Source organism: Trichomycterus rosablanca, chromosome 18 (genome assembly GCF_030014385.1).
Source record: "Trichomycterus rosablanca isolate fTriRos1 chromosome 18, fTriRos1.hap1, whole genome shotgun sequence".
Lineage (NCBI taxonomy): Eukaryota > Metazoa > Chordata > Actinopteri > Siluriformes > Trichomycteridae > Trichomycterus > Trichomycterus rosablanca.
Genome location: NC_086005.1, coordinates 28,279,356 through 28,296,638, shown reverse-complemented (window position 1 = coordinate 28,296,638; position 17,283 = coordinate 28,279,356). Strand labels below are relative to the sequence as shown.

The following is a 17,283-nucleotide window of genomic DNA, read 5'->3' as shown; positions in this document are numbered from 1 at the left end:
AATAGGATATTTAAGGATTGTTTTTAACATAGAACATCTTGTTACCTGACAAACAAAATTCTTACTTGAAACGACACCAGATGTAAGTGTAGTTTTAGAACAATAATAAACTCACCAGTAACTGGTTCTGGTTCTGGAACTGAACGGATCTTAAACTCCAGGTCTGTTCGCTGATTGTTATATTGTCGTTCAGTGTAACTATAACAAAGAAAACAAAACACAGTGTTCATAGTTTATCATTTATAACAGCACTTTATAAAGTGTAATTTTAATAGATGAATTATGTGAATTGTAGTTTACCCCTTGTGCAGCTTGATGAACACGATTTATAACATGTCCCGCATCCTAAAAAATAAAGTCACTAAAGTTACAACATTTTAGAAAGAAATGACTCCTCAAGACTTCGATACAAGATAAAGTAAATGCAAGTTTATATGTGACCCTGTTTAAACCACTATTATTGCTTTTATATGTTGTAGTGCTAGTAAAGTGGACAACACTAAATTAATAATAATAATAAACAATAACGAGTGTAACTCCTAATTCTTTGTTGTTTGTTTTCCTGATCCAAGTAAAAAAACAACAAACAAATGATGCACTTGTGATTGTAATTACCGCCTTGTTGATTATTGTGCCCTGCAGTGTGTGACCTGATAATCAATACTTTTATAATCTCCAAAGACATCGATTCTAGAAATGTACTGATTATTAATGATTATGTAGATTATGAATCTATTTAATTAACTTGGGACGATAAAAAAAACAGATAACAAAGATTTGTAAAGATTATAATATTTGATCTGTTCTCGATAGAAAACATGAAAAGACATTTAAAAGATTTTTGTGTTAAAGCAAATAAAAATCAATTTGTCTGCCTTTTGTATGTGTTTGAATGCTTCTAGTTTTTTTTCTTTTTGGATTTAATATATTAAATCTAAGCTAGAATTCTGGCTATATTTTATTTATTTCTATATTTTATATTCATATATTTTATACATTTTATCTATAGCTAGAATGTTTTTGTTTATTACAAATCACTCAAATTGCACTCAATGAGTAAGACGTTTTAAATCAAACTATTTACTTAAAATTATTAGATTGTCTTGTACTAAAAGCTCATGTAAAAGTGCATAAAAAGATCAACATTTTCATGAGAATCTTCCATTTTTGATGCCTGCGCAGATGCTCAGATGATTTTTATTACGATTCTACTCCTCAGAAGCTTGTTTTAAGATTTAAAATAAATACTAAACATCACTGTGCATATAAATCTACATCAACACCACTGCAATACAGATTTATCATTTATCAACTTTTCTTTAACGTCTGTCTTACCTGTATAAACCAGAAGGACAGCAGCACAGAGTACAAGATGATTTAAGTGTTTTTGCTCTCTGCTGCTCCATCCACTCAGTAATAAGGTCTGCATGTTTCTGCAAAAGTAAATCTTAAGTCTTACAAATGATTCTTTATATATATAAATTAACTAAATAAGCTTTTTAGAAGATTCCTCAATAAGTAACCATGTAAGTCGTGCACCTACATGAGACTACTGTGTTATACTGTGTTGTACTGTGCTATAATGTGTTATAATGCACAACATCCGCACGTTTCTGCGTATTTAAAGAGCTGAAGGCAAAAATGCAAAATTCTGCAAGACAGGAAGAGATTCCACAAAGCAGGTAGAGCTCATGTTTATCTGTTAGTTACTGTGTTAAAGCAAGATGTGCAGATATGAAAATCAGAAGGAAATCAGCTGTTGTTTTAGCGGACTGAATAACAATTTACTTTTTTGTGCAGTTCTTTGACATATAGACTGTGTACTGTGTTCTGCCATTAACACACTCGACTTTTGGTCATTGTCTTCACTTTTTTGGTTCTGAAATGTGATCCAGGGTTACAGCACGTGTATCTGTGTTTATCTGGATTTTCCGATGACTCCGATCATTCAGCAATAAGATAAATAAAATAAACACATCACACTAAAAAGCTTCACCTTATTACACTCATTTAATGTTTTATTTAGATTTTAAAACATTTAAACATTTTGTGTAAATGCTCAGAAATGTGGCAGTAATGATGTGACCTTGATTATAAAACCTATTTTCTGCAAAAAAAAAACAACAAACACTCTTTTTTTTTTGCAAGGTCGTGTAAAACTTGCTTGACAGTGGACACACCACCCTTGTTCCATCAGCTTTTTATGTACAGCAGAGCTGTTTTCACTGCTACTGTAATTGAATCTGTTGTTGTCTGAGACGCCTGTTCCATGTCATTTCACACAGATGCTGTCAAACCATCCTTATATTAAATATGGGCACAGAGAAGTCACAAGGTAAACCGACACAAAGTTCTAGCTGCTGTGTGTATATTTCTGACCCCTTTGATAATAATAAACCCACAATAAACATAATGAGATCATTACATTTACTAGAATTATATAACACTCATGAAAGTGCGTGTGCACACTGTATGAACAAAAGTATGTGGACACTAGGCATTAATTAAACAGTCGCCCTTGTGTCTGTAACAGCCTCCGCTCTTCTGAAGAGTTCTGAGATTATGGAGCGGGTTTGTGAACTGGTGCCTGGTTAACAATCGATAATCCAGTTAACTTAATCAGCCCAGTCAGATATACTTCTAACAAATTAAGTTTACATTATATTGTTGAAATACAAAATTAAACATATTAAATGCAACAATAATAATATTAATAATAATAATATAAATGTGGTCAGTGGTCACTGGTATCTCCTGTGCCTGTGGTTGATCTCGTTCAGAACCACGTCCGGTTCGGGCCGCTCCTGCGCTCTTATTGTCGTGTCATCTAACGGGCTGCCTGATGGAGAGAAATTAAAAATAATTAGTTTTAAATTGTTTTATTTAAAAAAAGAAAAACAATTACAAATTTAAAACAGATTTAAAAATGCACGTCTTGGCTGGATTATTTTACTATGTGGGTTAAATGAGGTAAAAAATAATAATAACATGATACACATTTAAAAGTCTGGGCTTAATTAGCTCAATCGTACACGTGTTTCTTATCAGAATGAGTCTGTAATTGTTAAGAAGTTCATTTAAGTTTTGTAAAACGCAGTAAACGCAGAAGAAAGACGCTCCAAAAAAGTTGGGACAGCGTTCCTATTAATGAGACTTTTTAATGCTTTGGGAACTGAGGACGTCCGCGGTCGCCGTGTTCTGATTCTCCTCTTCATGATGCGCATCTGGACTGCAGGCAGGCTGGTCAAGCACATGCACTCTGTATCCATGAAGCCACTCTGTTAAGGCCTGGCATCGTCTTACTAAAGTAATCACAGACTTCACGGGAAAAGACGTCACACATGTGCACGGCACCCACGCCATGGCACTGATGCACCCGCATATCACAGGTCTGTTATTTCCCATCAGTCTACAGCACACGTTTCCGCCGTCTTTTGCATATGAGTGACGTACGACTGGCTCATAATACATCAGTATCAACCTGCAGTATCAGGTTGCATGTATCGATGCAGCGGCGGACTGCACTGCAGAACCCATGTGACTATATTTATCACAACAGCATGATGGTTTCTTATTAAACACACCAAGATTTCCTAAACCTTTTCATAATATTACGGAAGATGGTAAAAAATCTAAAAAAAAATTGCAATCCTGCATTAATACATTTTTAACAATTCTCTTGTGAAGTTTGGAACACAGTGGTGATCCTTTGGTAGGTCCTCCTTTAATACCCGATCATGATTCCCTCGCCTGCTCATGGTGGAACCTTTCCAACACTGGAACTTAAAAATTCTATCAGCTTTTCACTCTCATTTTGAGTCAGTCCTAACATTTTTGGAGTGTGTTTAAGACCCAGGCAACACAAACGACGCATCAAAACAATAAAAATGGTGGCAGTCTGGTTTCTCTCTGGTTTACAAGATGTAACGTAAAGCCTCCACAAGGGGGTGCTTGTGTACACGTTTATTTTGAGTTTACATGCCTGTTAAAATTCATTTATTTAATTTTTTTCGGCTTGCGACCCTGATTTAAAGCATCACGTTCTAAACGTGCTTTTATTTGCAAACTATAATGAAGTTGATGAGTGAAACAATGGAAATCTTTTCTTTCTACTTTCATCAGTTAAATAAAGATTTAAGAGATTAACGACGTCACAGATTAAAATGTTACTGTGTTGTACAAAACGTCCCAGATTCTCCAAAATTGGGAAACTCTGGTTGTGTTTTAAAGATACAGTCGACCCTTGAGTTACGAACGGTTTACCATACGAACATTTTGGGTTACGAACGATCTTTTTTAACTTAACGTATGAACAAACTTCAGATTTCGTACCGAAATTCGCAAAACACGTGACATCACGAACAAGTTGACTCCGACCGTCTCTCTCTCGCCCTCTCTCTCTCTCTCTTTATATATATATATATATATATACAGTGAGCGAACATTCGGACAGAGGACGGTGTTTTTCCGATGTTTTCTTTATATTTTGTAAAATTCTATATTAAAATGTCCCCAAAGAAGGTGCAGAGAAAGTGCAGTGGTGTTTGTTGTTGTATAATTACTCCTGCCAGTAGGTGTCACTGTGTATCAGACAGAGGGGATTACACCTACAGAATACAACGTTATTGAATAAAGAAGGAAAAAATAGAGAAATATGAGAGTTATTGTTGTTTCTGGTAGATGTATTATGGTGTACGGTGCAGCACACGTACTGTACTGAAATGTGATGTGTGTTTATGTACAGTACTGCTGTGTATTGTTGTTTATTATTGTTTATTACAGTAATGTATATTCTATAATTTAATATTTAAGGGAAAATATACGTGTATTTATAACAAAAAAGAGCATTTAAGACATTAGAGAGGTTAGGAGTAAGGGGGGGGGGGGGGGGGGTTGGGAGGTCTGGCACGGATTTACGTTATTTCTAATGGGAAAAATAAGTTTAACTAACAAACATTCTGACTTAAGAACAGCCGCTCAGAACCAATTACATTCGTAAGTCAAGGGTCGACTGTATATATTTTTATTGTACAATTTATCTTGATCCAGTTTTCATAATTCATCATTAATAAGGGAGGCAGTATATTTTTGCCACTTTATTTATTGCATTTATTTACGCCGAGTGTAATTGAATTAGACCGTGACCAACACTTACTGATCCCCATCGTCCGGTCTGGTCCGGCTCCGTTGTTGACCAGACAGGTTCTAGAGTTTGAGGACTGGTTGGATCGGTCTGATCTCATGGATCTAAACGAGGGCGATCTTTTAGCGGAAAGATTCTTGGTCTTCTGAGTAGCCGTGTTGCTCCAGTCTGGTACAGAAGAAAAACAGGAAGTTCCGTTAGAATCGAATCGTGCAGGAAACCGAACTCGGCGACAAAACGACGAATTGACGAAGACTCACCCGAGTTCTCGGTCAGGCGGAGTTTTCCACAGCACAGGTACATCCTCCACTGCCTGCGCACGTTCTCCTTCACCGCACAGTGGAAGATGAAAATGAAGAAGCCTGCGGGAGACGACGAGGGGCGATAAGTAATATTAAATAATAATATTAAATAATAATATTAAATAATAATATTAAATATGGATAAATGCAACAGCATAAGAGCCGACATTAAACATTAAACCAAAGCATACACCCAAAACCATTGGAACAGTGTGTTTGTGTGTGTGTGTGTGTGTGTGTGTGTGTGTCTGCAGTAGAACAACACTAAACCAAAGCATACACCCAAAACCATTGGAACAGTGTGTGTGTGTGTGGTTGTGTGTGCTGGTGTGTGTTTGTGTGCGTGTGTGTCTGCAGTTCTTGTAGAACAACACTAAACCAAAGCGTAGACACAAAACCAAAGGAACAGTGTGTGTGTGTGTGGTTGTGTGTGTTTGTGTGTGTGTTTGTGTGTGTGTGTTTGTGTGTGTGTGTGTGTGTGTGCAGTTCGTGTCGTTCCTCGGCATGTAATAATATTTTAAATACACAAATGTAATCACACAACTGTTCACCTTTCAGCACGACATTAAACCAAAGCATAGACCCAAAACCATCAGAACAATGTGTGTGTGTGTGTTAGCTAGAATATCTCAACCTTAAAGCTCCTTAAAGCTTTATTTACATTATTTACATGATTTGTGAGAGGATTTTGATAACGTACCCTGCAGCGAGTTGAAGATGGCGAACAGGTACATGAAGGGCAGGTTAACTTTACCCCAGGCGAAGAAGGCGAAGCCCCAGGAGAGGCCCAGGAGCACGGTGAGGCCGGACACGCTCCTGATGTCCTGCAGGATGTTGCGATGCTGCAGAGTCTGAGGGTTTTGTCTCTTGATGCGGCAGAGCTGAATCATCACCACGATGAACATGCTAAAGTTCAGCAGGAAAACGACGCAGAAATACCCCACCACCGCCACGTAGAAGGCCGTGTTGTCCTTCAACCAGCAGCTGCGAGGGGAGAGACGGCGAGTTTACGAACGGCGAGTTTACGAACACGCCCTTCTGATTCTGGAATTACGTTTACAGCATATAGCTGATTCTTTTATCCAAAGCAACCTACTCAAGGGCCCAACGGTGGCAGTGGTGGGGCTTGAACCAGCGACCTTTTGATTACTAGTCCGGTACCTTAACCGCTAGGCTACACCTGTCCTCGTGTGGAATTTATGTGTTTTAGACACGACAGTCTCTATAAGGTGTAATAAATCAATCATATAAAGGAGATTATATGCCTTCGAGTTTGCAGCAACACTTTAGGGAAGGTCCTGTCCTGTTCCAGCATGAGTGAGCTCTATGAAGACGTGAAGAAAAGCCACACAGAGCCCTGACCTCAGCCCCACTCAGCAGCTCTGGGATGAACCGGAACACCGACTGATTAATAAGCAGCCAGCCATACAAATACTCAAATGCTGTCATGTTTTGGCTGAACGGGCACAAATTCCCACACACAGACACACATCAAAGTCTCATGAGAAGCTTCTAGGTGAAATGCTCGAGATCAGGTGGCCATGTAATGAATGTACACATTATTATAATGGGCCGTTGTAGCCTAGAGGTTAAGGTACTGGACTAGTAATCAAAAGGTCGCTGGTTTAAGCCCCACCACCACAGGTTGCAAACTGTTGGGCCCTTGAGCAAGGCCCTTAACCCTCAACTGCTTAGACAGTATACAGTCACAGTACTGCGAGTAAATTAAAATAAAATATTTCCACTTACAATTCATCTGAGGTTCCATCTTCGAATTTCCCGTAAGAGATCAGTCCGTAATTGTCGCCTCGTTTAATCGATATGACGATGACGACGACGATCAGAGGAAGACCTTCAATCGAAAGGCACGAAATAATATTAATATTTTAACAAAACAACCGCCTCTTATTTTCTGGTGACGTAAATCGACGTACCCCAGCCGACAAGTCCGAATTTGAGCATTAATCTGGACACGTAGCTGTTGAAGACCTTGACGAGAGCCATGTACATGTGGATGGCCTCCAGACCCATCCAGGTGAACGAGGCCAGCAGGAAGTAGTGCAGGAAGAAGGCGGTGGAGATGCACAGACCCGTGGCTTTGGGGTACAGAGCCAGCCAGGAATCCAGCAGGAACACCAGGTTCAGCAGGAGCAGAGCCAAGCACAAGTGGATCAGGATCTTCGACGGCGTGTCCTTACGCAGCTTCCTGCAGGAGCGGAAACAGATATTTCACCTTCTTCAAATTCACTAATGTAATAAGACAACAGTTCATCTTTCAGAGCAACATTAAACCAAAGCATAGACCCAAAACCATCAGAACAGCTTCAGTACTGTCTCTGAATGTCCTCGAGTGGCCCAGGAGGACCCTGAAGATGTCAGTTCACTGTCCAAATGTGCGTGTGCCGAGCTGACCGATGTAATAAATGTAATCCTGGCGCTTACTGTACATTATTGTGTAACATAAACATTGACGTGACTGACTTACTAAAACTCTCTGTAAAACTGTTTTACTCAACTAGCATTGTACATTATTAACTACATTCTTTGTTGTTTTACTCCAAGGGCATTCTGGTGGGAACCTGTTTACACGCCAAGGTTAAGGATTAAAGTCGAGACTGCCGTGGCGACGACACTGTTCCTGCCGGATGTGACGGGTCTGGAGTAATTTCCACCAAGAATGACAAGAAATCACTACAGACTTTATTGAAGATTATTTATCTATTTATTACCAGTTATAACTTTTAGTTCATTTAATTCTGTGTTTAGATGCTTTGTGTAAATTATGTATTTATTTAAAGTATCCTCCAGACCACCCAAGAAGGATGGGCCCTGCTGAGTCTGGTTCCTCTCAAGGTTTCTTCCTGTAATTTTCAGGCAGTTTTTCCTTGCCACAGTCGCCCTCGGCTTGCTCAATAGGGGTTTTTGTATCTATTGGTCATGGATTTTGTAAAGTTGCTTTGTGACAATGTCTATTGTAAAAAGCGCTATATAAATAAAGTTGACTTGACTTGACTTGACTTACTCAAAAGCCAGATACGTGAGGAGGGTGAGAGACAGGAAGATAACCGAGATCCCACAACCGATATACGTGATGTAGGTCAGGATCATGGCCTGCAGTTTACTGATTGAGCCGCCTCTCGAAATGTCCTGTTAAGAACAATTACAACACACAACCAGGCTGTAATATTCTAATAAAATAATAATAATAATGATAACAGCAATAATAATAATAATACAGTACTAAAAACATATATACAGTGTATCACAAAAGTGAGTACACCCCTCACATTTCTGCAGATATTTAAGTATATCTTTTCATGGGACAACACTGACAAAATGACACTTTGACACAATGAAAAGTAGTCTGTGTGCAGCTTATATAACAGTGTAAATTTATTCTTCCCTCAAAATAACTCAATATACAACCATTAATGTCTAAACCACCGGCAACAAAAGTGAGTACACCCCTAAGAGACTACACCCCTAAATGTCCAAATTGAGCACTGCTTGTCATTTTCCCTCCAAAATGTCATGTGACACGTTAGTGTTACTAGGTCTCAGGTGTGCATAGGGAGCAGGTGTGTTCAATTTAGTAGTACAGCTCTCACACTCTCTCATACTGGTCACTGAAAGTTCCAACATGGCACCTCATGGCAAAGAACTCTCTGAGGATCTTAAAAGACGAATTGTTGCGCTACATGAAGATGGCCAAGGCTACAAGAAGATTGTCAACACCCTGAAACTGAGCTGCAGCACAGTGGCCAAGATCATCCAGCGTTTTAAAAGAGCAGGGTCCACTCAGAACAGACCTCGCGTTGGTCGTCCAAAGAAGCTGAGTGCACGTGCTCAGCGTCACATCCAACTGCTGTCTTTGAAAGATAGGCACAGGAGTGCTGTCAGCATTGCTGCAGAGATTGAAAAGGTGGGGGGTCAGCCTGTCAGTGCTCAGACCATACGCCGCACACTACATCAAATTGGTCTGCATGGCTGTCACCCCAGAAGGAAGCCTCTTCTGAAGTCTCTACACAAGAAAGCCCGCAAACAGTTTGCTGAAGACATGTCAACAAAGGACATGGATTACTGGAACCATGTCCTATGGTCTGATGAGACCAAGATTAATTTGTTTGGTTCAGATGGTCTCAAGCATGTGTGGCAGCAATCAGGTGAGGAGTACAAAGATAAGTGTGTCATGCCTACAGTCAAGCATGGTGGTGGGAATGCGATGGTCTGGGGCTGCATGAGTGCAGCAGGTGTTGGGGAGTTACATTTCATTGAGGGACACATGAACTCCAATATGTACTGTGAAATACTGAAGCAGAGCATGATCCCCTCCCTCCGGAAACTGGGTCGCAGGGCAGTGTTCCAGCATGATAATGACCCCAAACACACCTCTAACACGACCACTGCTTTATTGAAGAGGCTGAGGGTAAAGGTGATGGACTGGCCAAGCATGTCTCCAGACCTAAACCCAATAGAACATCTTTGGGGCATCCTCAAGCGGAAGGTGGAGGAGCGCAAAGTCTCGAATATCTGCCAGCTCCGTGGTGTCGTCATGGAGGAGTGGAAAAGCATTCCAGTGGCAACCTGTGAAGCTCTGGTAAACTCCATGCCCAGGAGAGTTAAGGCAGTTCTGGGAAATAATGGTGGCCACACAAAATATTGACACTTCAGGAACTTTCACTTAGGGGTGTACTCACTTTTGTTGCCGGTGGTTTAGACATTAATGGCTGTATATTGAGTTATTTTAAGGGAAGAATAAATTTACACTGTTATATTAGCTGCACACAGACTACTTTTCATTGTGTCAAAGTGTCATTTTGTCAGTGTTGTCCCATGAAAAGATATACTTAAATGTCTGCAGAAATGTGAGGGGTGTACTCACTTTTGTGATACACTGTATATATATATATATATATGAGTCATTCTATAATTTGGGGTACATTCCATGTCCAATGATGATAATTATATTTATTCTAACTATTTTCTTTAAAAATGTCATATTTTACCTATTAATGGAAAACATGTTGTAATATCACAAAAACATTATGTGCATCCTATGCTTCATTTAGCTTGAAATTTGTCATGATGTTCCTAAATGAACAGTTTTTGCTGTGTCTGTTTTTTAAGTTGAGGGTGCCTTGGTTTCAAAATAATGAATAAAATTATTAAGATTTATTAAGATTATTATTTTATTTAAATAGTTTAAATACTAAAGAAAAATAATATTTTATATTTTAAATATCTCTTTTAAATAATTTAAATATATTTATTTATTATTGTCCGCAAAAGTTCTGTCAACTATGTTACTAACAGAACTCCACTCAGCAACTCAAAAATGGTTTGTTCTAAAACTATGTGACCAGCATGACATGATATAATTTTTCTCTGTGGAGGGCATATTGAACAAACTGTGGTGAATGTTCTCTTATTTTTTTTAATATTTTATCTATAATAGAACATTGTCAATGAGTATATTAATTGACCGTCAACTATGTTACATACATTGTTATGGTTACAATTTTTTAAATAATTTTAATTCAAATGTATGTTCAAATTAGACATTATTCTGTTCAAGAAATGACATGTGGTCAGCCAGGCAAGGTCTACCACTGAAGTTATGGGTCAAAATAGGGAAATTGTCAACTATGTTACCTGTCAACTAAGTTACCTAGTAGTCTACATCTACTTGCCCTTTTAAATAAAATAAAAAATAATTATGTTTAAGCTTTGCAACTAGTGGATATGTTACACTAAAGGAATATATTAATTTGAACCACTGATTGTTCTATTGAGAGAACAATTTTTTTGTACTTTTTTGGAGATGTGAAATGTACCCCAAATTATAGAATGACCCATATATATATATATATATATACAGTATATATATACAGGTCCTTCTCAAAAAAATAGCATATTGTGATAAAGTTCATTATTTTCCATAATGTAATGATAAAAATTAAACTTTCAGATATTTTAGATTCATTGCACACCAACTGAAATATTTCAGGTCTTTTATTGTTTTAATACTGATGATTTTGGCATACAGCTCATGAAAACCCAAAATTCCTATCTCAAAAAATTTGCATATTTCATCCGACCAATAAAAGAAAAGTGTTTTTAATACAAAAAAAGTCAACCTTCAAATAATTATGTTCAGTTATGCACTCAATACTTGGTCGGGAATCCTTTTGCAGAAATGACTGCTTCAATGCGGCGTGGCACGGAGGCAATCAGCCTGTGGCACTGCTGAGGTGTTATGGAGGCCCAGGATGCTTCGATAGCGGCCTTAAGCTCATCCAGAGTGTTGGGTCTTGTGTCTCTCAACTTTCTCTTCACAATATCCCACAGATTCTCTATGGGGTTCAGGTCAGGAGAGTTGGCAGGCCAATTGAGCACAGTAATACCATGGTCAGTAAACCATTCACCAGTGGTTTTGGCACTGTGAGCAGGTGCCAGGTCGTGCTGAAAAATGAAATCTTCATCTCCATAAAGCTTTTCAGCAGATGGAAGCATGAAGTGCTCCAAAATCTCCTGATAGCTAGCTGCATTGACCCTGCCCTTGATAAAACACAGTGGACCAACACCAGCAGCTGACATGGCACCCCAGACCATCACTGACTGTGGGTACTTGACACTGGACTTCAGGCATTTTGGCATTTCCTTCTCCCCAGTCTTCCTCCAGACTCTGGCACCTTGATTTCCGAATGACATGCAAAATTTGCTTTCATCCGAAAACAGTACTTTGGACCACTGTGCAACAGTCCAGTGCTGCTGTTTCTGGTTCAAAAGTGGCTTGACCTGGGGAATGCGGCACCTGTAGCCCATTTCCTGCACACGCCTGTGCACGGTGGCTCTGGATGTTTCTACTCCAGACTCAGTCCACTGCTTCCGCAGGTCCCCCAAGGTCTGGAATCGGCCCTTCTCCACAATCTTCCTCAGGGTCCGGTCACCTCTTCTCGTTGTGCAGCGTTTTCTGCCACACTTTTTCCTTCCCACAGACTTCCCACTGAGGTGCCTTGATACAGCACTCTGGGAACAGCCTATTCGTTCAGAAATTTCTTTCTGTGTCTTACCCTCTTGCTTGAGGGTGTCAATGATGGCCTTCTGGACAGCAGTCAGGTCGGCAGTCTTACCCATGATTGCAGTTTTGAGTAATGAACCAGGCTGGGAGTTTTTAAAAGCCTCAGGAATCTTTTGCAGGTGTTTAGAGTTAATTCGTTGATTCAGATGATTAGGTTAATAGCTCGTTTAGAGAACCTTTTCATGATATGCTAATTTTTTGAGATAGGAATTTTGGGTTTTCATGAGCTGTATGCCAAAATCATCAGTATTAAAACAATAAAAGACCTGAAATATTTCAGTTGGTGTGCAATGAATCTAAAATATATGAAAGTTTAATTTTTATCATTACATTATGAAAAATAATGAACTTTATCACAATATGCTAATTTTTTGAGAAGGACCTGTATATATACCGTATATATTTCTATTTTATTTCTGAATTTTCTTGTAGTGAGTTTGTCTCCCCCTGCTGGTGGATCCCTGATTGCAGTTGAGGTGGGTATATTGCTGCTCACGCCTCCTCCAACCCGCGCGCAGCCCTTAGCGGAACCCTTTTTCACCCATGCATTCTGCACAGGCGCCTCTATCCGCCAGTCAGGGTCCTTACACAGCGTTTGAAGACCCCACCCACACATTCCGGTCATCCCTCCCTGTAGGCACTGCCAATTACTGCTGGATGGGGCCCAGCTGACTGGTGGCAACGTCGCGTTTTGACGGGGTTTAGAATCTCGGTGCCGGTATGCTAGCGGAATATACCGCTGTGCCACCTGGGCGCCTAGAAACAAATATTATTAATAATAATAATAACAGCAGTAAAAAACAATGATAACATTAACCACAATAATAATAATAATAATAATAATGATCTAATAATAAATTATAAAAAATATAGCAAGAATAATCATAGCAATAATACTTATAACATTATAATAACAATATAATAATGATAATAATAATAACATAATAATAATAAACAATTCTCTTACCATCAGCACTCCAAAGCTGGTTAGGTGATTACATCCACAGACCGTCTCATTTTCTGTTCGACTGATCACAGTACAACTGTCATTACTCCAGCCTCCAGATCCACCTAAACGTCAACAACACAGTTCATCTAATCCATCATCAACCGGCACAGAGATTACAGATAACGAGATCTAGCCAATCTAGCTTAATAGTGTCTACTGCAAAAAAAATCAACATAATGCACATTTTATTGTTCTTATAGCTCTTACCATTCAGCTTAAAATCCCAGAATACACAGGAAATGGTTCGGTTACTCTGTAAACACAGGGACAGTAACACAGCAGAGAATTAAACACATAATTTTGTGTGGATTTATTGGTCTTTGTATGATTTTTATCTCTCTTTTACTGACCTGAACAGTCTGTGTGTTCCTCAGGGTGATGGTGATGTTTTTACTAAGGTTGGAGATGGACAGGTTAGCCACACTGCAGGACAGAACCCCGCTGATCAGTCTGCTCTCGTTCGCCTGCACCGCTTTGTCCTACAGACGGTCGGGACAGTAATGCAGTAAATGCAGGTACAGAATTTACATTAAAAGTACAAAAGAAATAACTCAGATTTTTACCTATCCAGGTACAGCTGGGGCTTTAATCAACGTTATAGTGGAGAGTTTCTAAACTTAAACACCTTTAGGTAGTTTGGTGTGACAACCATGCAGCACTGTCATAATATCATGAATTTTGAGATATTTGCCATCTACAGTCCACAGCATTATTAAAAGATTCAGTAGAATCTGGGAAGATCTGTGTGTAAAAGGCAAAGCTGAAAACCAGCGGTGAACGCCTCTGATCTTTTATCCCTTAGACCGCACTCAATTCCTCCGAAATGTATGCAGCGGTACCTTGTAACTTGACGTTTGAAACTCGATCCCCTTCATTGAGAAATTTGTACCTTAAACTCGACGTGTGTGCGACAGTCACTTTGTTCAGCGCTCGGCTTGAGCGGTAAAACCTGATCAGCGTGTGAATCTGAGCTGAATCTGCATCAGTGTGGAATAAGCGTCAGATCCAGGGTTACAGCTCCACATGTATCTGTGTTTATCTGGATTCTCCTCCCTGTTTCACTTTTAAACTTGTGTTACAGCTCCAGCTTCTGAGAAATGGTGAGAATCAGAATCAGCTTCTCCCAGAGTCTAAAATGCTTCTGGTTGAAAATAAAGCTTAACGTGGTTTAATGTAGTAAAATAAGGAGACAGGAGCACTAAACTTCTCTTCATTATTACTGCTCATAAGTTCCTCCACTAATCACATTCCTCACTCGCTGTTTTACTACAATAAGTCACGCTAAGTTTCTCATGTGAATGCGCTGGTGCTGAAGGGAATATGGTATTCCAAGATCGAGCATCTCCAGCATTAAGAAGCATCAGGAAACAATAAAGAAGTAAAACTAAAGTGCAGCTTTTATTGTATTTTTATTGATGTTTAACTGTTTGTAATTGTATTTCAGTGTGTTTATATTATATTTGTCTTATTTTCAGTGTATAAGTGTCAAAAACAACCTCCTTATTTTACATGAGACTCAAATATCTGCAGCTCCACGGGACCATGGACGCATTAACAGGTTCTCCAAACATCCTTATGGGGAAAAATACCTTAAAACCAACTGACGTCGAGTTTCAAGGTACCGCGTATTTAATAACTCAGGCTCAGAAAATCCCTGTCAGTTAAATCGGTTTGTGGAGCATCAACACACCAAAGTTTAACTTTACTATGCAAAGCAGAAACCATAAATAAACAACATCCAGAAATGCTGCTGACTCAAAAACAATAACATTAATTAGTTGAAACAATAAAACGTTCATTTATAATATGATTCTGTTTAGCTACAGCTGGTTAAAACTAAACTTCAGTATGTACCTGAAACAGGGCGCCGTTCTGGTAAAAATTAAACTGCAGTCTGGAGGCCTGTTGCTGCTGCTGGGGTGTGAGGTTCTCCGTGAGGGTGGCCGGGAGATCGATCGAACCCTGAGAAGTGACCGCCTTGGCCTCTGAACTCCTCTTGGACCGGGGGCTCATCTGAAATACATGAGGAGGTGAACCTTAAAGACTCGGTGCAAACAGCACATCATGCTGACTGCCTTTTTTCTGTGAACTTGGCTTCATATGAACCAGTTTTGACTCCACCAGACCAGACGTGGTCCTACAGTCCAACATTTTGAAGTCTGCTGTTAAATAATTCACACAATTCAAATTAAAGGCACAGATTAAAGTTGGTACCTCGATGCTGGAGGAGTTATTGATGGTGAACGTGGTCTTCTGAAAATTCACCCCGTTCACCGGTTTCACAGCCAGAGCCAAAGACTGAGTGAGAATATCTTTACTTTCTCCGTCCACGTTCAGCTTCAATCCAACTGTGTCCACGATGCCGATAATCCTGAACGGAAGCAAAAAAAGAAGATCGGCATGTACCGTGTTCATCAGAACTAATATTTACAAAGAATACAACGTTTCAAATAATAATAATAAAAAAACGTAAACAATAAATATTTACAAGATGGCCAAAAGTATTTAGACGCCTGACTGAGCAAACTAACGTTATTAAAACAGAGCAACCTCATGTGATTGTTTCAGCTATAACATACAGATGCGCTTCTAAATAATATATGACGAGGGTGTTGTAGCCTAGTGGTTAAGGTCCTGGACTAGTAATCACAAGGTCACTGGTTCAAGCCCCACCACTGCCGGGTTGCTGCTGTTGGGCCCTTGAGCAAGGCCCTTAACCCTCAATTGCTCAGACAGTATACTGTCACACTAATGTAAGTCGCTTTGGATAAAGGCATCTGCTAAATGCTGAAAATGTAAATGTAAATAGCTTTAAATTATCAAAGTATGGGAATTTGTGCCCATTCAGTCATCAGTATGGCTAGGCGCTGACTGATGATTGACACAGTTGACGTTCCGGTTCATCCCAGAGCTGTTGAATAGGGCTGAGCTCAGGGCTCTGTGCTGGACGCTGGAGCTTTTCTTGATGTCTTTATAGACTTGAACAGTAAAGGGGCTTCCCTAAACTGTTGCTGCAAAGTCGGAAGCATATAATTCCTTTATATGATTAATTGATTGAGTCCCAATACAATCCAGAATGAATTTTGGTACATCATGAAGAACCCAGGCGTGTTTGTTAAACATTTTAATCTTTTTTAAATGAATGTTGTGTTACCAGTCAGTGAGCAGTTGGTTGCTGAGCATAAATGACGTTATTTATTAAATTAAAATGAATTTAATGGTCACAGTTCCATCGGCTCCCCTCTTACTTGTTTGAAGACGACGCCAGCGCCTCGGATGATGCACCCATTAAATTGCTGATGATGTTAATGGACGTGCTCGCCACAGCAAAGCTGATATTGGGTCCAGAAAGAAGTGATTCTAGTCCTTTCACCAACTGTTCCATCTCTGTAGAGTTCAGCGCAGATGCGTTCTGGCTCGAATTCATCAGACCTTCGGCTGTCGCTGTAATTAAATCGTTTCTTAGTTCATTTATTCAATTCACTTTTATTTTTCATCTAATTTTTATCAGCCGCTTTAATTTTATCTGCTTTAAAGCAAACAAATAAACAAAACAGGCTGAAAAAACATTCTACTTTTGAACTGTGCCCATCCGCTGTGCCATGTTGGTGCAGATTAACTTAGTTTCCTGCAGTTTATGGTTTGGTCTGGACTCCCGGTGGCCTCTTTTGTTTGGTGTCTGGTTTCCAGGAACTCATGTGGTATGTTTTTTTTCTTTGGTGCTGATACACCAGGCACCTTCCTCGGG

General features: G+C 39.4%; 1 protein-coding gene across 2 annotated transcripts; it reads right to left on the bottom strand.

The window, feature by feature from the left end:
* Positions 1–1,991: 1,991 nt before the first annotated feature.
* On the bottom strand, positions 1,992–17,050 carry LOC134332133 (adhesion G-protein coupled receptor G2-like). 2 transcript variants are annotated; one of them, XM_063013617.1, is made up of 13 exons: positions 16,784–17,050; positions 15,750–15,906; positions 15,390–15,548; positions 13,886–14,014; positions 13,743–13,788; positions 13,494–13,597; positions 8,468–8,592; positions 7,380–7,651; positions 7,195–7,297; positions 6,146–6,429; positions 5,404–5,505; positions 5,156–5,311; positions 1,992–2,839 (listed from the first exon to the last, which is right to left on the bottom strand). In XM_063013617.1, exons 1-13 carry the CDS (start codon positions 16,960–16,962, stop codon positions 2,742–2,744), a joined length of 1,914 nt encoding a protein of 637 aa, XP_062869687.1. In that variant the 5' UTR covers positions 16,963–17,050; the 3' UTR covers positions 1,992–2,741. The 2 variants fall into 2 exon arrangements, with proteins under 2 accessions (XP_062869687.1, XP_062869688.1); XM_063013618.1 differs by having other exon boundaries at positions 6,146–6,351.
* Positions 17,051–17,283: the final 233 nt, after the last annotated feature.